At 57.1% G+C, this 21,666-nt stretch overlaps 1 protein-coding gene across 1 annotated transcript in view; it reads right to left on the bottom strand.

The window, feature by feature from the left end:
* Positions 1 to 21,666, bottom strand: part of LOC137359986 (dnaJ homolog subfamily C member 27) — a 98,226-nt gene that overhangs the window by 21,283 nt on the left and 55,277 nt on the right. The window contains exons 5-6 of the mRNA XM_068025580.1: positions 13,028 to 13,150; positions 1,347 to 1,504 (exon numbers count right to left, since the gene is read on the bottom strand). Of these exons, the coding sequence (XP_067881681.1) occupies positions 1,347 to 1,504; positions 13,028 to 13,150 (281 nt within the window). The remainder of the gene's footprint in view (positions 1 to 1,346; positions 1,505 to 13,027; positions 13,151 to 21,666) is intronic.

Genomic DNA, 21,666 nt, shown 5'->3' with positions numbered 1-21,666 from the left:
TTAAAGTCTATGTCCACCACGACTATAGAGAGACACTGGTATATACTGATCATAACCCCCCAGCTTTTGTGGAAACATTTAAAAAACAGAATGCCAGAATTCTGATGGGGTTTACTATTACAGCCCTATCACTTAAAGATTATCCACATTGCGGACAAAAAATAATGTCATTGCAGATGCTTTATCTAGAATCTAATGCTGCTTTGAGCTATCTGAATGCAAAGATGGTACAAAGAAGAATTGTATTGACTACAGATAAAAAGTGAATGAGCATGAGTGTGTAAATGTTATAACATTTTTTAATCTTGCAAGCAACTCTTAATCAAGCAAGTATAAGAAACTGCCTGAAACCCCTGATACTGCATTTTCCCTGGAAAGCCTGCCCAAACTGATCGACAACGCCGCTTTACAAGAACTAGGCTCAGAAGATCCCAGTGGCAGTGGTCTATACATAATTGGGACGCCAAACAAAAAAGGACTTTTACATCTCTTTTTTTTCTTCAAGAATTAGCAAGTATTTTGGCCAACTTATTCTTTTTCAGTGTTTTTTGGACTAGAGCTCGAAAGAGTCAATCTCTTTTTTTTCAGCTAACCAGTCTATGTGCATGTGTGTGTATGTTGGTGTGTGTGTGAGGGGCTAAGGTAAAAAGGAAACTTCTATATTTCAATCTGTGTTTATATGCTTTGCTTCATTACTGGTTAAGAGTTGTTTTATAATAAATGGATAATTTGTGTTGTTTATTAAAGAAACCTGGTTGGTGTGTTATATTCTGGGATAAAAATAGAGTCTATGATTGACCGTATTCGTAAGTGGGAAAAATTTTAAATATATGTTGGGAGCTGTGGAGAAGTGGAACGAGAACAGTGCGCTCCTCCCACCTCGGTCGTAACACTTGACAGGGTAGATGCTGAGAACATGTTTCCCCTGGCTGGGGAATCTAGAACACAGTGTCACAGTCCCAGAATAAGAGGTCGGCCATTTAGGACAGAGATGAGGAGAAATTCTTCGAAATTCTCTACTCCAGAGAGCTGTGGATGCTCAGTCATTAAGTGTATTCAATGTTGAAGTTAACAGATATTTGGGAATTAAGGGATATGGGGATGAAGCAGCAAGGTGGAACTGAGGTAGATTATCCAAGATCTTGTCGAATGGTGGAACAGGCTCGAAGAGCCAAATGGCCTACTCCAGCTTCTATTTCTTACGTTCCTATGTATATGGTCATAAAGCTTGTTCATTGCATACTGTACATGTTCTGGAACTGATACTGAGCCACAAGCAAGCTCTACTGTCTCAGACAAATTTCTCTTTACCCAGTGGTGATAGGACCAATGGGAGTTTGCTTTACCTGGATGCTCCAGGCTTCATTCCCAGCATTTCCCAGCTATCCTTGCTGTTTCGTATCCTGCGGATGGTATCTGCCTGCTCCTTGGTAAATCCCAGGCTCACGCTGGACTGAGGCCGTTTACCATTCTCACACAAGTCAAGAATCGCCGAGAAGAACACCTGGATCCAGATGGAATGTAGAGGAAGGAAAAACAGAGGTGAAACAGGGATGTGGTACACAGTCCGTCCCAGATCATGGTGCTCCTCGGTGCCATGGATCACAGCACTGCCCAGATAACCCACTTCCAGGGACAACAGCACTGCCGAGATACCGCACTTCTGAGGATCACAGCACTGCCCAGATACCCCACTTCCAGGGATCACAGCACTGCCCAGATACCCAACTTCCTGGGATCACAGCACTGGCCAGATACCCCACTTCCTCGGATAACAGCACTGCCCAGATACCCAAATTCCTGGGATCACAGCACTGCCCAGATACCCAAATTCCTGGGATCACAGCAATGCACAGATACCCCATTTCCTGGGATCACAGCACTGCCCAGATACCCCACTTCCTGGGATCACAGCAATGCCCAGATACCCAACTTACGAGGCTCACAGCACTGCCCAGATACCCAAATTCCAAGGATCACAGCAATGCCCAGATACCCCACTTCCTGGGATCACAGCACTGCCCAGATACCACACTTCCTGGGATCACAGCACTGCCCAGATACCCCACTTCCTGGGATCACAGCACTGCCCAGATACCCCAGTTTCGGGCATCACAGCACTGCCCAGATACCCCACTTACGTGGATCACAGCACTGCCCAGATACCCCACTTCCAAGGATCATAGCACTGCCCAGATACCCCACTTCCAAGGATCATAGCACTGCCTAGATACCCCACTTCCAAGGATCATAGCACTGCCCAGATACCCCACTTCCTGGGATCACTGCACTGCCCAGATACCCCACTTACGTGGATCACAGCACTGCCCAGATACCCCAATTACGTGGATCACTGCACTGCCCAGATACCCAACTTCCTGGGATCAAAGCACTGCCCAGATACCCCACTTCCGAAGGATCACAGCACTGCCCAGATACCCAACTTCCTGGGATCAAAGCACTGCCCAGATACCCCACTTCCGAAGGATCACAGCACTGCCCAGATACCCAAATTCCTGGGATCAAAGCACCGCCCAGATACCCCACCTCCGAAGGATCACAGCACTGCCCAGATACCCCACTTACGTGGATCACAGCACTGCCCAGATACCCCACTTACGTGGATCTCAGCACTGCCCAGATACCCAACTTCCGGGGATCACAGCACGGCCCAGATACCCCACTCCCTGGGATCACAGCACTGCCCAGATACCCCACTTCCTGGCATCATAGCACTGCCCAGATACCCCACTTCCGAGGATCACAGCACTGCCCAGATACTCCACTTCCGAGAATAACTGCACTGACCAGATACCCCACTTCCGAGGATCACAGCACTGCCCAGATACCCCACTTCCGAGGATCGCAGCACTGCCCAGATACCCCACCTCCGAGGATCACAGCACTGCCCAGATACCCCACTTCCGAGGATCACAGCACTGCCCAGATACCCCACTTCCTGGGATCACAGCACTGCCCAGATACCCCCACTTCCTGGGATCAAAGCACTGCCCAGATTCCCCACTTCCAGGGATCACAGCACTGCCCAGATTCCCCACTTCCGAGGATCACAGCACTGCCCAGATACCCCACTTACTGGGATCACAGCACTGCCCAGATACCCCACTTCCGAGAATCACTGCACTGCCCAGATACCCCACTTCCGAGGATCACTGCACTGCCCAGATTCCCCACTTCCTGTGATCACAGCACTGCCCAGATACCCCACTTCCTGGGATCACAGCACTGCCCAGATACCCAACTTCCGGGGATCACAGCACTGCCCAGATACCCCACTTCCGAGGATCACAGCACTGCCCAGATACCCCACTTCCTGGGATCACAGCACTGCCCAGATACCCCACTCCCTGGGATCACAGCACTGCCCAGATACCCCACTTCCGAGGATCACAGCACTGCCCAGATACCCCACTTCCTGGGATCACAGCACTGCCCAGATACCCCACTTCCGAGGATCACAGCACTGCCCAGATACCCCACTTCCGAGAATCACTGCACTGCCCAGATACCCCACTTCCTGGGATGACAGCACTGCCCAGATACCCCACTTCCTAGGATCACAGCACTGCCCAGATACCCAACTTCCAGGGAACACAGCACTGCCCAGATACCCCACTCCCTGGGATCACAGCACTGCCCAGATACCCCACTTACTGGGATCACAGCACTGCCCAGATACCCCACTTCCGAGAATCACTGCACTGCCCAGATACCCCACTCCCTGGGATCACAGCACTGCCCAGATACCCCACTTCCTGGGATCACAGCACTGCCCAGATACCCCACTTCCGGGGATCACAGCACTGCCCAGATACCCCACCTCCGAGGATCACAACACTGCCCAGATACCCCACTTCCGAGGATCACAGCACTGCCCAGATACCCCATTCCTGGGATCAAAGCACTGCCCAGATTCCCCACTTCCAGGGATCACAGCACTGCCCAGATTCCCCACTTCCGAGGATCACAGCACTGCCCAGATACCCCACTTACTGGGATCACAGCACTGCCCAGATACCCCACTTCCGAGAATCACTGCACTGCCCAGATACCCCACTTCCGAAGGTTACAGCACTGCCCAGATACCCCACATCCAGGGATCACAGCACCGCCCAGATACCCCACTTCCAGGGATCACAGCACTGCCCAGATACCCAACTTCCTGGGATCACAGCACTGGCCAGATACCCCACTTCCTGGGATAACCGCACTGCCCAGATACCCAAATTCCTGGGATCACAGCACTGCCCAGATACCCAAATTCCTGGGATCACAGCAATGCCCAGATACCCCACTTCCTGGGATCACAGCACTGCCCAGATACCCCACTTCCTGGGATCACAGCAATGCCCAGATACCCAACTTCCTGGGATCACAGCACTGCCCAGATACCCCACTTACGAGGCTCACAGCACTGCCCAGATACCCAAATTCCAAGGATCACAGCAATGCCCAGATACCCCACTTCCTGGGATCACAGCACTGCCCAGATACCCCACTTCCTGGTTTCACAGCACTGCCCAGATACCCCAGTTTCGGGCATCACAGCACTGCCCAGATACCCCACTTACGTGGATCACAGCACTGCCCAGATACCCCACTTCCAAGAATCATAGCACTGCCCAGATACCCCACTTCCAAGGATCATAGCACTGCCCAGATACCCCACTTCCAAGGATCATAGCACTGCCCAGATACCCCACTTCCTGGGATCACTGCACTGCCCAGATACCCCACTTACGTGGATCACAGCACTGCCCAGATACCCCAATTACGTGGATCACAGCACTGCCCAGATACCCAACATCCTGGGATCAAAGCACTGCCCAGATACCCCACTTCCGAAGGATCACAGCACTGCCCAGATACCCAACTTCCTGGGATCAAAGCACTGCCCAGATACCCCACTTCCGAAGGATCACAGCACTGCCCAGATACCCAACTTCCTGGGATCAAAGCACTGCCCAGATACCCCACCTCCGAAAGATCACAGCACTGCCCAGATACCCCACTTACGTGGATCACAGCACTGCCCAGATACCTCACTTCCTGGGATCTCAGCACTGCCCAGATACCCAACTTCCGGGGATCACAGCACTGCCCAGATACCCCACTCCCTGGGATCACAGCACTGCCCAGATACCCCACTCCCTGGGATCACAGCACTGCCCAGATACCCCACTTCCGAGGATCACAGCACTGCCCAGATACCCCACTTCCGAGAATCACTGCACTGACCAGATACCCCACTTCCGAGGATCACAGCACTGCCCAGATACCCCACTTCCGAGGATCACAGCACTGCCCAGATACCCCACCTCTGAGGATCACAGCATTGCCCAGATACCCCACTTCCGAGGATCACAGCACTGCCCAGATACCCCACTTCCTGGGATCACAGCACTGCCCAGATACCCCACTTCCTGGGATCAAAGCACTGCCCAGATTCCCCACTTCCTGGGATCACAGCACTGCCCAGATTCCCCACTTCCGAGGATCACAGCACTGCCCAGATACCCCACTTACTGGGATCACAGCACTGCCAAGATACCCCACTTCCGAGAATCACTGCACTGCCCAGATACCCCACTTCCGAGGATCACTGCACTGCCCAGATTCCCCACTTCCTGTGATCACAGCACTGCCCAGATACCCCACTTCCTGGGGTCACAGCACTGCCCAGATACCCAACTTCCGGGGATCACAGCACTGCCCAGATACCCCACTTCCGAGGATCACTGCACTGCCCAGATACCCCACTTCCTGGGATCACAGCACTGCCCAGATACCCCACTCCCTGGGATCACAGCACTGCCCAGATACCCCACTTCCGAGGATCACAGCACTGCCCAGATACCCCACTTCCTGGGATCACAGCACTGCCCAGATACCCCACTTCCGAGGATCACAGCACTGCCCAGATACCCCACTTCCGAGAATCACTGCACTGCCCAGATACCCCACTTCCTGGGATGACAGCACTGCCCAGATACCCCACTTCCTGGGATCACAGCACTGCCCAGATACCCAACTTCCAGGGAACACAGCACTGCCCAGATACCCACTCCCTGGGATCACAGCACTGCCCAGATACCCCACTTCAGAGGATTACAGCACTGCCCAGATACCCCACTTCCTGGGATCACAGCACTGCCCAGATACCCCACTCCCTGGGATCACAGCACTGCCCAGATACCCCACTCCCTGGGATCACAGCACTGCCCAGATACCCCACTCCCTGGGATCACAGCACTGCCCAGATACCCCACTCCCTGGGATCACAGCACTGCCCAGATACCCCACTTCCGGGGATCACAGCACTGCCCAGATACCCCACCTCCGAGGATCACAACACTGCCCAGATACCCCACTTCCGAGGATCACAGCACTGCCCAGATACCCCACTTCCTGGGATCAAAGCACTGCCCAGATTCCCCACTTCCAGGGATCACAGCACTGCCCAGATTCCCCACTTCCGAGGATCACAGCACTGCCCAGATACCCCACTTACTGGGATCACAGCACTGCCCAGATACCCCACTTCCGAGAATCACTGCACTGCCCAGATACCCCACTTCCGAAGGTTACAGCACTGCCCAGATACCCCACATCCAGGGATCACAGCACCGCCCAGATACCCCACTTCCAGGGATCACAGCACTGCCCAGATACCCAACTTCCTGGGATCACAGCACTGGCCAGATACCCCACTTCCTGGGATAACAGCACTGCCCAGATACCCAGATTCCTGGGATCACAGCACTGCCCAGATACCCAAATTCCTGGGATCACAGCAATGCCCAGATACCCCACTTCCTGGGATCACAGCACTGCCCAGATACCCCACTTCCTGGGATCACAGCAATGCCCAGATACCCAACTTCCTGGGATCACAGCACTGCCCAGATACCCCACTTACGAGTCTCACAGCACTGCCCAGATACCCAAATTCCAAGGATCACAGCAATGCCCAGATACCCCACTCCCTGGGATCACAGCACTGCCCAGATACCCCACTTCCGAGGATCACAGCACTGCCCAGATACCCCACTTCCTGGGATCACAGCACTGCCCAGATACCCCACTTCCGGGGATCACAGCACTGCCCAGATACCCCACTTCCGAGAATCACTGCACTGCCCAGATACCCCACTTCCTGGGATGACAGCACTGCCCAGATACCCCACTTCCTGGGATCACAGCACTGCCCAGATACCCAACTTCCAGGGAACACAGCACTGCCCAGATACCCACTCCCTGGGATCACAGCACTGCCCAGATACCCCACTTCAGAGGATTACAGCACTGCCCAGATACCCCACTTCAGAGGATTACAGCACTGCCCAGATACCCCACTTCCTGGGATCACAGCACTGCCCAGATACCCCACTCCCTGGGATCACAGCACTGCCCAGATACCCCACTCCCTGGGATCACAGCACTGCCCAGATACCCCACTCCCTGGGATCACAGCACTGCCCAGATACCCCACTTCCGGGGATCACAGCACTGCCCAGATACCCCACCTCCGAGGATCACAACACTGCCCAGATACCCCACTTCCGAGGATCACAGCACTGCCCAGATACCCCACTTCCTGGGATCAAAGCACTGCCCAGATTCCCCACTTCCAGGGATCACAGCACTGCCCAGATTCCCCACTTCCGAGGATCACAGCACTGCCCAGATACCCCACTTACTGGGATCACAGCACTGCCCAGATACCCCACTTCCGAGAATCACTGCACTGCCCAGATACCCCACTTCCGAAGGTTACAGCACTGCCCAGATACCCCACATCCAGGGATCACAGCACCGCCCAGATACCCCACTTCCAGGGATCACAGCACTGCCCAGATACCCAACTTCCTGGGATCACAGCACTGGCCAGATACCCCACTTCCTGGGATAACAGCACTGCCCAGATACCCAGATTCCTGGGATCACAGCACTGCCCAGATACCCAAATTCCTGGGATCACAGCAATGCCCAGATACCCCACTTCCTGGGATCACAGCACTGCCCAGATACCCCACTTCCTGGGATCACAGCAATGCCCAGATACCCAACTTCCTGGGATCACAGCACTGCCCAGATACCCCACTTACGAGGCTCACAGCACTGCCCAGATACCCAAATTCCAAGGATCACAGCAATGCCCAGATACCCCACTTCCTGGGATCACAGCACTGCCCAGATACCCCACTTCCTGGGATCACAGCACTGCCCAGATACCCCAGTTTCGGGCATCACAGCACTGCCCAGATACCCCACTTACGTGGATCACAGCACTGCCCAGATACCCCACTTCCAAGGATCATAGCACTGCCCAGATACCCCACTTCCAAGGATCATAGCACTGCCCAGATACCCCACTTCCAAGGATCATAGCACTGCCCAGATACCCCACTTCCTGGGATCACTGCACTGCCCAGATACCCCACTTACGTGGATCACAGCACTGCCCAGATACCCCAATTACGTGGATCACTGCACTGCCCAGATACCCAACTTCCTGGGATCAAAGCACTGCCCAGATACCCCACTTCCGAAGGATCACAGCACTGCCCAGATACCCAACTTCCTGGGATCAAAGCACTGCCCAGATACCCCACTTCCGAAGGATCACAGCACTGCCCAGATACCCAACTTCCTGGGATCAAAGCACTGCCCAGATACCCCACCTCCGAAGGATCACAGCACTGCCCAGATACCCCACTTACGTGGATCACAGCACTGCCCAGATACCCCACTTCCTGGGATCTCAGCACTGCCCAGATACCCAACTTCCGGGGATCACAGCACTGCCCAGATACCCCACTCCCTGGGATCACAGCACTGCCCAGATACCCCACTTCCTGGCATCACAGCACTGCACAGATACCCCACTTCCGAGGATCACAGCACTGCCCAGATACCCCACTTCCGAGAATCACTGCACTGACCAGATACCCCACTTCCGAGGATCACAGCACTGCCCAGATACCCCACTTCTGAGGATCACAGCACTGCCCAGATACCCCACCTCCGAGGATCACTGCACTGCCCAGATACCCCACTTCCGAGGATCACAGCACTGCCCAGATACCCCACTTCCTGGGATCAAAGCACTGCCCAGATTCCCCACTTCCAGGGATCACAGCACTGCGCAGATACCCCACTTACTGGGATCACAGCACTGCCCAGATACCCCACTTCCGAGAATCACTGCACTGCCCAGATACCCCACTTCCGAGGATCACTGCACTGCCCAGATTCCCCACTTCCTGTGATCACAGCACTGCCCAGATACCCCACTTCCTGGGATCACAGCACTGCCCAGATACCCAACTTCCGGGGATCACAGCACTGCCCAGATACCCCACTTCCGAGGATCACTGCACTGCCCAGATACCCCACTTCCTGGAATCACAGCACTGCCCAGATACCCCACTCCCTGGGATCACAGCACTGCCCAGATACCCCACTTCCGAGGATCACAGCACTGCCCAGATACCCCACTTCCTGGGATCACAGCACTGCCCAGATACCCCACTTCCGAGGATCACAGCACTGCCCAGATACCCCACTTCCGAGGATCACAGCACTGCCCAGATACCCCACTTCCTGGGATGACAGCACTGCCCAGATACCCCACTTCCTGGGATCACAGCACTCCCCAGATACCCAACTTCCAGGGATCACAGCACTGCCCAGATACCCCACTCCCTGGGATCACAGCACTGCCTAGATACCCCACTTCAGAGGATCACAGCACTGCCCAGATACCCCACTTCCTGGGATCACAGCACTGCCCAGATACCCCACTCCCTGGGATCACAGCACTGCCCAGATACCCCACTCCCTGGGATCACAGCACTGCCCAGATACCCCACTTCCGAGGATCACAGCACTGCCCAGATACCCCACCTCCGAGGATCACAACACTGCCCAGATACCCCACTTCCGAGGATCACAGCACTGCCCAGATACCCCACTTCCTGGGATCAAAGCACTGCCCAGATTCCCCACTTCCAGGGATCACAGCACTGCCCAGATTCCCCACTTCCGAGGATCACAGCAATGCCCAGATACCCCACTTCCTGGGATCACAGCACTGCCCAGATACCCAACTTCCTGGAATCACATCACTGCCCAGATACCCCACTTCCGAGGATCACTGCACTGCCCAGATTCCCCACTTCCTGTGATCACAGCACTGCCCAGATACCCCACTTCCTGGGATCACAGCACTGCCCAGATACCCAACTTCCGGGGATCACCACACTGCCCAGATACCCCACTTCCGAGGATCACTGCACTGCCCAGATAACCCACTTCCTGGGATCACAGCACTGCCCAGATACCCCACTCCCTGGGATCACAGCACTGCCCAGATACCCCACTCCCTGGGATCACAGCACTGCCCAGATACCCCACTTCCGAGGATCACAGCAATGCCCAGATACCCCACGTCCGAGAATCACTGCACTGCCCAGATACCCCACTTCCGAGGATCACAGCACTGCCCAGATACCCCACTTCCGAGGATCACTGCACTGCCCAAATACCCAACTTCCTGGGATCACAGCACTGCCCAGATACCCCACTTCCGAGGATCACAGCACTGCCCAGATACCCCACTTCCGAGAATCACTGCACTGCCCAAATACCCAACTTCCTGGGATCACAGCACTGCCCAGATACCCCACTTCCAAAGGTTACAGCACTGCCCAGATACCTCACTTCCAAAGTTTACAGCACTGCCCAGATACCCCACTTCCAAAGGTTACAGCACTGCCCAGATACCTCACTTCCAGGGATCACAGCACTGCCCAGATACCCCACTTCCAGGGATCACAGCACTGCCCAGATACCCCACTTCCAGGGATCACAGCACTGCCCAGATACCCCACTTCCTGGGATCACAGCACTGCCCAGATACCCCACTTCCAAAGGTTACAGCACTGCCCAGATACCTCACTTCCAAAGTTTACAGCACTGCCCAGATACCCCACTTCCAAAGGTTACAGCACTGCCCAGATACCTCACTTCCAGGGATCACAGCACTGCCCAGATACCCCACTTCCAGGGATCACAGCACTGCCCAGATACCCCACTTCCTGAGATCACAGCACTGCCCAGATACCCCACTTCCTGGGATCACAGCACTGCCCAGATACTCGACTTCCTGTGATCACAGCACTGCCCAGATACCCCACTTCCTGGGCTCACAGCACTGCCCAGATACCCCACTTCCAGGGATCACAGCACTGCCCAAATACCCCACTTCCGGGGATCACAGCACTGCCCAGATACCCCACTTCCGAGAATCACAGCACTGCCCAGATACCCCACTTCCAAGGATCATAGCACTGCCCAGATACCCCACTTCCTGGGATCACAGCATTGCCCAGATACCCCACTTCCTGGGATCACAGCACTGCCCAGATACCCAACTTCCTGCGATCACAGCACTGCCCAGATACCCCACTTCCGAGGATCACAGCACTGCCCAGATACCCCACTTCCGAGGATCATTGCACTGCCCAGATACCCCACTTTCTGGGATCACAGCACTGCCCAGATTCCCCACTTTCTGGGATCACAGCAATGCCCAGATACCCCACTTCCTGGGATCACAGCACTGCCCAGATACCCCACTTCCGTGGATCCTTGCACTGCCCAGATACCCCACTTCCTGGGATCACAGCACTGCCCAGATGCCCCACTTCCGAGAATCACTGCACTGCCCAGATACCCCACTTCCGAGGCTCACAGCACTGCCCAGATTCCCCACTTCCTGGGATCATTGAACTGCCCAGATACCCCACTTCCGAGTATCACAGCACTGCCCAGATACCCCACTTCCGAGGATCATTGCACTGCCCAAATACCCCACTTCCTGGGATCACAGCACTGCCCAGATGCCCCACTTCCTGGGATCACAGCACTGCCCAGATCCCCCACTTCCGAGGATCACAGCACTGCCCAGATACCCCACTTCCAATGGTCACAGCACTGCCCAGATTCCCCACTTCCGAGGATCACAGCACTGCCCAGATACCCCACTACCGAGGGTCACAGCACTGCCCAGATACCCCACTTCCAAAGGTCACAGCACTGCCCAGATACCCCACTTCCAAAGGTCACAGCACTGCCCAGTTACCCCACTTCCGAGGGTCACAGCACTGCCCAGTTAACCCACTTCCGAGGATCACAGCACTGCCCAGATACCCCACTTCCAAAGGTCACAGCACTGCCCAGCTACCCCACTTCCAAAGGTCACAGCACTGCCCAGATACCCCACTTCCGAGGGTCACAGCACTGCCCAGATACCCCACTTCCAAAGGTCACAGCACTGCCCAGATACCCCACTTCCAAAGGTCACAGCACTGCCCAGATACCCCACTTCCGAGGGTCACAGCACTGCCCAGTTAACCCACTTCCAAGGATCACAGCACTGCCCAGATACCCCACTTCCGAGGGTCACAGCACTGCCCAGATACCCCCTTCCGAGGGTCACAGCACTGCCCAAATACCCCACTTCCGAGGATCACAGCACTGCCCAAATACCCCACTTCCGAGGATCACAGCACTGCCCAAATCCCCCACTTCCGAGGATCACAGCACTGCCCAAATCCCCCACTTCCGAGGGTCACAGCACTGCCCGGACACTCCATTCCCAGGGATCACGGCATGGAGCTGCCAAGGATGACAATGCTGCCCAAAACCCTGCTCCTGGGAATCACAGCGTGACGCTCCCATGGGTCACAGTGCTGCCCAGACACCCCGCTCCTGGGAATCATAGACAGGGGGAGGGGAGCAAGGGGACATGCTTATATGGGAATGGGATTCTGTATTATGCCCAAAGTAGGGAATGTGAATGCCCTCTGATCACAGACACATGAATAGGCCACCCACAATCTGTGGCTCCCTGCTCCCAAATGCTCCTCAGCCTCAGATACCTCTCCAACTTTCCTCTAGTCACTGGCACTGTGGGAACAACTCCACCCTACGTGGGTACCTGGAACATCTCGTTGATGCCCTCTCCAGACTGCGCTGACGTTTCGAAGTAGTGGAAGCCCCGGCTCTCTGCCCAGAGCCGCCCCTCGCTCTCATCGACCACACGCCGTTTCCCACAGTCAACCTACGGCAAGAAAAATCACACAACATAAGAACAGGAAAATGATGCCCATTCCACACACATTAGGCAGAGGCTTTCATTTCTTCGATTCCTTTCGTGCTGAAATGGGAAGGTGAGCACCAGAGAAAGCAATATTTTTCATTCCAAGCACCCCATGTCCCAAACACTCCCAGGACAGGTACAGCATGGGTTAGATACAGAGTAAAGCTCCCTCTACACTGTCCCCATCAAACACTCCCAGGACAGGTACAGCACTGGGATTGGCTGCCCACTGATTTGGGAGCCTGAGTGCATCAACGAGGTGCAGCTGAGAGTGCTGGTGGCAGTTGGAGGTTGCAGAGGTGGAGAGAGGAGCTGCACTGAGCAAGGGAGAGCAGCTACCAACAAGCAGTGGAAAACTCCAACAACAGTCTCCATTAAAGAGAAGAAAGGGACATTTTGTGGAAACAAGGCTTTGTCTGGAGGTGGGTGCTGAACACCAGTAATTTACTTTGGACTGTTGGGGGAGGAACAAGTGGCTGGAACAACAAGGGGTGGGGCTGCCAATTCAACAGGAATCTGTGCTGCTGCAAAAGCACACAGGAAAGCTCCCTCCCCACCCCAATTGCCAAGCCTGGGTCAGCTGAAGCTGCCCAGCTAAACAGACGGAAGGGGATAGATAGTGCCTGGGCAGCTTCAGCTGACCCAGGTGAAGACGACTCCCCCAACCAGAAGACCGGAAGACCAACTTCAAAGACTGTTTGTTTTAAGTGTACTGTGAGCACCACCTCCAGAAAGCAAGTCATCCCTTCCAGCCTGCCTTTGCCTCTCCTCTCTTACCTCAGCCTCTCCACTAACCTGTTGTTTGTTTGTTTGTCTTTTCAAATTTTTCTGTGAATCTGTTATTTAGTGTGCAAGTCCACAATTTGGGGTGGGTTTAGCTCTTGGACCCATGGCAAGCCCTTCATCACCGGTGGCGGGGCCCTCTACTACCTACGCAGCTGCAGCTTCTGTGGCTGCCCACGTGGCCCCGTCACCCTTTAAATTATTGACATGCAGCCATGGGGTGAAGAGCTATCCCCACCCCAACATGTCTATTGAGGCCTGCGTTAAGGCAATGGCCGTGGTTGTCGGCCCCTCGGCCATTGTTGCGGCCTCAAAGATGTATGGGAAGGCTGTGTTCTTTTTGAAGACCGAGCGGGCGGTGTCCCTGGCCCTGAGTAAAGGGCTCACTGTGGGGGGGACCTTCCTGCCAGTGGACCCTCTGGGGGCCACTGCGCATCGGATAATGTTGTCCAACGTCCCACCCTTCATTCCCAGTGAGCTCCTCCTCCCCCACCTGCACCATCTGGGGGAGGTGAGGTCGGGGATCACCCCAGTCCGGCTTGGTCTTCGGGAGCACAGCCTCCAACATGTCTACTCCTTCCGCCGCCAGTTATTTATGCAGCTGGCGCGGGAGGAGGACACGGAGGGCCAATTTAATGTGGAGTTCCAGGGGACGGCCTACCGCGTCTTTTGGACCTCGGACGGGGCGCGGTGCCACGTCTGCAAGGGGGTGGGGCATGTTCGGAAGAACTGCCCCAACCTCCCGGCCGCCAGCTCCACCTCGGCGGCCCAGAGTGGTTCCACAGCACCTCCTCCCACTCCCCCCGCACATCCAACAGACACCGCTCAGTCGGTTCCGGAGGCTGTGGTTTTCACAGCCTCTGGCGGGGAGGGGAGCGTCCGTCCGAGCGGAAGGAAGACGCGGGGAAAAAAGAAACATCGTGAGGCGCGTCCCCTGGACACTTTGACTCAACCCGAGCCTGAGCTCAGCCCAAAGCCCATTCCCATGGAATCCACCTGTCCCAGGGCTGGGCTCAGGCCCAGAGTGACTAAAAAAGGAAAAAAGGGTGCGGAGGCGGAGGCCTCTGATGACATGGAGGTCTCTGAATCTCCGCGCCCAAGTGCGAAAAAGAGGAGAAGGCACCCCTCCACAGAAATAACACAGGGCCCTGAGGTGCAGGGCCCATCTGTTGGAGGGGAGCTGCCTCCTGTTTCTGGTCCTCAGGTGCCCCCTACCGCCACCACCAAGGCTGCAAAGTCCGGGCAGGTGCTCCCTATTCCTCAGGATGGAGGGGAGGGGATGGCCCCGGTACGTGAGGCCCCTCCTAAAGGAGTAAGTGGGGCCCTGCTTGTGGTGGGGGAGCCTGGGGAAACCGCCCATTCCGCCACTGCTACTGGGTCGGGTGTCCTGAATGAAGGGGAGGGCGAGGCCCCAGAGGGTCGGGCCTCCCAGCCGGAGTCCACCACCAACCAGGAGACACCCGACCCAGTTATAACTGAGAATGCTGTCCCATCTGCTGGGCCTGTGGGTGCTGGCGGAGCGGGAGATGGCCTCCTCTCGCCGCCTCCAGTCTCGGCTCCGGCTGGTTTCCCGGAGTCCGGAACTTCTGTCTCCCCTGGACCAGTCATTGGCCTGGGGATGGAGGTGGAGGGGGGTCCTGAACCGCTGGCGCCCACAGGCTCCAGTTTCACAATAGAACCCAGAGAGGACTCCTCCGCCATCGATCCTGGGGGTGGGATCGTGACGGAGGCGGGACCAGCTGGCGCGGCCGGGACGTCCGCCCCACAGTGTGTGGTGGATGTGTCGGCCGCTGGCGGTGACGACCCGGAGGAGGATGGGGATTCGGTGCGGGGCACGGAGGATGATCTTGATTCCATCGCCAGTGAGGTGGTGGAGTCCCTCGTGCCTCCCACCGAATCTCCTCTCATCCCCACGGCGGAACTCCGGGATTTCCTCGCGGCTTGCAGAGGTTGCCGCAATAAAGTTCAGCTGGCCCTCGACCGTTGGTCGAATCTGGCGCTGATCATCCAGTCCGTCCGTGCCGCCCTTAAGATAGCGGGCAAGCGCGCGGACGTGAAACTGGTTGAGAGGCGCCGTTTTAATGTGTTCCTCAATGGGTTGCTGGGGGAGTGGAGGGCCAGGTGCACTTCCACTCCCTCCTCACAGTGAGCTGTTGGTGACGGGTTTTAAGTACCTTTGACATGAAGATAACCATAGCCAGCCTCAACATCAACGGCAGCAGAGGGGCTCACCGCAGATTTCACAATCTCTCAGTCCTTAGGGAAGGGAGATACGCGGTGAGCTTTCTGCAGGAAACCCACACCGTTCCGGGAGACGAAGCCACCTGGCTCCTGGAGTGGCAGGGTGGGGTCTACATGAGTCACCTCACCCCTATTTCTAGTGGGGTGGCTATCTTGTTGGCCCCGACTTTTCAGCCGGAGATCTTGGGGGTCAAGGAGCTAGTGCCGGGCCGCTTGCTCCACCTCGCCGTTCGCCTGGGTAGCGTGCCGCTCCACTTTGTGAACGTGTACGCGCCCAGGCCCGGCGCTTTGCAAGCGCGCTTCTTTGAAGAAGTGTCCGCTCTCTTGAGCTCCATCGATAGCGGCGAGTGCATCATCCTCGGGGGGGATTTTAACTGCACCCTCGAGGTGGGGGATCGCTCCGGTCCCCAGCGCGGCCAAGCGTCGGTGGAGAAGTTGAGGGGACTGATCAGCTCCCTTAACTTGGTGGACGTCTGGCGGAATCTCCATCCCGACTCCAGCGCCTTCACGTGGAGGTCTGGAGGAGGGGGGTCGCGAATCGACCGCCTCTACATTTCGCAGGCGTACGTCTCCCGCGTCTCGGCGGCCTCCATGCGGCTGGTGCCGTGCTCGGACCACCGCCTGGTGTGGGCGGAGTTCACTCCGCTCCGCACGCGGGCGGGGTCTGCGTACTGGCACTTTAACAACCGGCTGCTGGAGGACGTGCGATTTCGGGACTCGTTCTGTCGATTCTGGGCCGACTGGAGAAGGAAGCAGGGGGGCTTCCCCTCCTTGAGGCTATGGTGGGATGTGGGCAAGACTCACATCCGCGTCTTCTGTCAGGAGTATGCGAAGGGGTCGACCAAGAGGCGGGAAGCCGAGGTCGGGCGCCTTGAGAGGGAGGTGCTCGACTTGGAATCCCGCCTCGGTCATGCCGTCGCGGACCCGGCCCTGTGGCAGGCGTACAAAGAGAAGAAGGGCGCGCTGAGGAACCTGCAGCTCATAGGGTCCCGAGGCGCGTACGTGAGGTCGCGGATCCAGATCCTGGAAGATTTGGACCGCGCCTCACCCTTCTTCTACTCGCTGGAAAAATGGCGGGGGGTCCGTAAGCAGCTCGTTGAGCTGCTGGCCGACGACGGATCCTCCATCACGGATCCGGAGGGAATGGGCCTCCTGGTCCGGACGTATTACAGTGCGTTGTTCTCTCCGGATCCGTCCAGCGAGGATGCGCGCAGAGTTTTGTGGGAGGACCTGCCGCAGGTCAGCCCGGAGGGCGCCGAAGGATTGGAGGCTCCGCTCACGTTGGCGGAGCTGACTGGCGCCCTCCACCAGCTCTCGAGGGGCAAATCCCCAGGGCTGGATGGGTTGACCGTGGAGTTCCTCAGGGCGTTCTGGGACGTCCTGGGGGACGATTACGCGCGGGTCCTGGGGGAAAGCCTGGCGACCGGGGAGATGCCCCTCTCGTGGCGCAGGGCGGTCATCGTCCTGCTGCCGAAGAGGGGCGATCTCCGCCTGCTTAAAAACTGGCGTCCGGTCTCCCTCCTCAGCACGGATTATAAGATCTTTGCCCGGGCTATGTCTACCCGCCTGGGCTCCGTGCTGGCCCACATGATCCACCCCGACCAGTCCTACACGGTCCCGGGCCGGTCCATCCAGGACAACATCCACCTGGTCCGGGACCTGATCCATCTTTCCCAGAGGACTGGTCAGTCGGTCGCCTTTCTCTCCCTCGATCAGGAGAAGGCGTTCGACAGGGTGGATCACGATTACCTTTTCGGGACTCTGCGCGCTTTCGGACTCGGGCCGCATTTCGTGGCCCGGGTCCGACTTTTATACGCCGCCGCAGAGTGTCTAGTCAAAGTTAACGGGTCCTTGACGGCGCCCCTTCGATTTGGGAGAGGAGTGCGTCAGGGGTGCCCCATGTCCGGCCAATTGTATACCATCTGCGTGGAGCCCTTCCTGTGCCTGCTTCGCAGGAGGTTGACGGGATTGGCTCTGCGCGAGCCGGCCATGCGGGTCGTCCTCTCGGCTTACGCCGACGACGTGCTCCTCGCAATCACAGATCCCGTTGACTTGCGGAGGATGCGCGACTGCCAGCAGACCTTTTCTGCCGCGTCCTCCGCGAGGATCAATTGGGAGAAATGTTCCGGACTCCTGGTTGGTCAGTGGCGGGTGGACTCCCTGCCGGAGGAGATGACACCTTTTGCGTGGAGCACCACGCACCTCCTCTATCTGGGAGTCCACCTTAGCCCCGCTGAGGAAGCCTGGCCGGCAAACTGGCAGGAGTTGGAGGCGAAAGTCACCGCTCGGCTGGGGCGCTGGACAGGACTGCTCCGAGTGCTTTCCTACAGGGGCCGAGCGTTGGTCATAAACCAACTGGTGGCCTCCATGCTGTGGTACCGGTTGGTCACTTTGGCCCCGCCCCCTGTATTTGCCACCAAGATCCAGAAGAAACTCGTCGATTTCTTCTGGGGCAAGAGGAAACACTGGGTCTCTGCCGCGGTCCTGAGTCTCCCGATCGAGGAGGGCGGTCAGTCGCTGGTGTGCGTCCGCACCCAGGCTGCGACTCTCCGCCTTCGGACCCTGCAGAGATACCTGTACGTCGAGCGTCCTCCCAGATGGTGTGCGCTGGCGACGTATTTTTTCCGCCAGTGTCACTGCCTTCAAGACGACACGCAGCTCCCGGTGGAGTCCGTTAGCCGCGCCTCTCTGAGGGAGTTGCCTGTCTTTTACCGGGATCTTTTCCGAGTCTGGAACATGGTCGCCTCCAGTCAGGGCGCTCCCCCGCCGGCGGAGGAGAGCGCCTCGGCTGTCCGGGCGGCCGACTCCGGGGACGGTCCGGCGGGCGGAGGAGTAGCCGAAACCCCCGGGGCGCCCCTCACTGCGGGTGGCGAGGGGGCTCGGGAGTGCGGAGCGATCCCGGCCGAGTTGACCCCCGCTCGGCCGGAACTGCTCATCGGACCCAGGCCCCGAAACCCTCCTCGGGAGCCGGTCCCGCACAACCCGAGCCGCCTCTCGGAAATGCCCTCCGTGCCATTCCAATCGGCGCGGAGGGGTTTCCTGTACGGGCTGTTCCTGCACACTCTCCACTTCCTCGCCCTCGTCAGCCGGCCGGACACGCCCTGGCGGTCCGCGTTGCCATCTGGCGGCGAGGGGAAACCCCGATGGAGGTCTCTCTACGCGGGAGTCTTCCCCCTTTACATCGGGGACCTGGGGTGGAGGGTGCTGCACAGAGCAGTCCCATGCAATAGGCTTTTAAGTAGGTTCACGGACTCCCAGGCCACCTGTACTTTCTGCGGCCTGGACGAGTCCGTGTTCCACATTTATACGGAGTGTGCGAGGTTGCAGCCCCTATTTGAGTATCTGAAGGGGCTGCTCCTCAAATTCTGGCTGCACTTCAGTCCCACGCTCCTGATCTTTGGGCACCCGGTGCGGAGGGGCTCGGGCCGGGAGGAGGATCTCCTCGTCGGTCTGCTCCTGGGCCTGGCCAAGGTGGCAATTCACAGGTCCAGGTTGCGGGCCGTCGGGGGGTCCGTCCTCCCCGATTGCCTGCCCCTCTTCCGCGGTTACGTTCGCGCCCGGGTGTCCCTGGAAAAGGAGCATGCGGTGTCCGCCGGTACGCTTGAGGCCTTCCGCGACCGGTGGGCACCGCAGGGACTGGAGTGCATCGTCGACGCCGAGAATGGCATTTTAATTTGAGTTTTTTTGTTTATTTATCTGTTTTAATAAAGTTATAGAAAGAAAAAAAAAAAAAGAAAAAAAAAAAAAAAAAAAAAAAAAAAAAAAATGGGTTAGATACAGAGTAAAGCTCCCTCTACACTGTCCCCATCAAACACTCCCAGGACAGGTACAGCACTGGGATTGGCTGCCCACTGATTTGGGAGCCTGAGTGCATCAACGAGGTGCAGCTGAGAGTGCTGGTGGCAGTTGGAGGTTGCAGAGGTGGAGAGAGGAGCTGCACTGAGCAAGGGAGAGCAGCTACCAACAAGCAGTGGAAAACTCCAACAACAGTCTCCATTAAAGAGAAGAAAGGGACATTTTGTGGAAACAAGGCTTTGTCTGGAGGTGGGTGCTGAACACCAGTAATTTACTTTGGACTGTTGGGGGAGGAACAAGTGGCTGGAACAACAAGGGGTGGGGCTGCCAATTCAACAGGAATCTGTGCTGCTGCAAAAGCACACAGGAAAGCTCCCTCCCCACCCCAATTGCCAAGCCTGGGTCAGCTGAAGCTGCCCAGCTAAACAGACGGAAGGGGATAGATAGTGCCTGGGCAGCTTCAGCTGACCCAGGTCAAGACGACTCCCCCAACCAGAAGACCGGAAGACCAACTTCAAAGACTGTTTTAAGTGCACTGTGAGCACCACCTCCAGAAAGCAAGTCATCCCTTCCAGCCTGTCTTTACCTCTCCTCTCTTACCTCAGCCTCTCCACTAACCTGTTGTTTGTTTGTTTGTCTTTTCAAATTTTTCTGTGAATCTGTTATTTAGTGTGCAAGTCCACAATTTGGGGTGGGTTTAGCTCTTGGACCCATGGCAAGCCCTTCATCACCGGTGGCGGGGCCCTCTACTACCTACGCAGCTGCAGCTTCTGTGGCTGCCCACGTGGCCCCGTCACCCTTTAAATTATTGACATGCAGCCATGGGGTGAAGAGCTATCCCCACCCCAACATGTCTATTGAGGCCTGCGTTAAGGCAATGGCCGTGGTTGTCGGCCCCTCGGCCATTGTTGCGGCCTCAAAGATGTATGGGAAGGCTGTGTTCTTTTTGAAGACCGAGCGGGCGGTGTCCCTGGCCCTGAGTAAAGGGCTCACTGTGGGGGGGACCTTCCTGCCAGTGGACCCTCTGGGGGCCACTGCGCATCGGATAATGTTGTCCAACGTCCCACCCTTCATTCCCAGTGAGCTCCTCCTCCCCCACCTGCACCATCTGGGGGAGGTGAGGTCGGGGATCACCCCAGTCCGGCTTGGTCTTCGGGAGCACAGCCTCCAACATGTCTACTCCTTCCGCCGCCAGTTATTTATGCAGCTGGCGCGGGAGGAGGACACGGAGGGCCAATTTTATGTGGAGTTCCAGGGGACGGCCTACCGCGTCTTTTGGACCTCGGACGGGGCGCGGTGCCACGTCTGCAAGGGGGTGGGGCATGTTCGGAAGAACTGCCCCAACCTCCCGGCCGCCAGCCCCACCTCGGCGGCCCAGAGTGGTTCCACAGCACCTCCTCCCACTCCCCCCGCACATCCAACAGACACCGCTCAGTCGGTTCCGGAGGCTGTGGTTTTCACAGCCTCTGGCGGGGAGGGGAGCGTCCGTCCGAGCGGAAGGAAGACGCGGGGAAAAAAGAAACATCGTGAGGCGCGTCCCCTGGACACTTTGACTCAACCCGAGCCTGAGCTCAGCCCAAAGCCCATTCCCATGGAATCCACCTGTCCCAGGGCTGGGCTCAGGCCCAGGGTGACTAAAAAAGGAAAAAAGGGTGCGG

Source organism: Heterodontus francisci, unplaced genomic scaffold (assembly GCF_036365525.1).
Source record: "Heterodontus francisci isolate sHetFra1 unplaced genomic scaffold, sHetFra1.hap1 HAP1_SCAFFOLD_410, whole genome shotgun sequence".
Lineage (NCBI taxonomy): Eukaryota > Metazoa > Chordata > Chondrichthyes > Heterodontiformes > Heterodontidae > Heterodontus > Heterodontus francisci.
The sequence above is the reverse complement of the archived record's forward strand: the minus strand, read 5'-3'. Positions and strand labels throughout refer to the sequence as shown.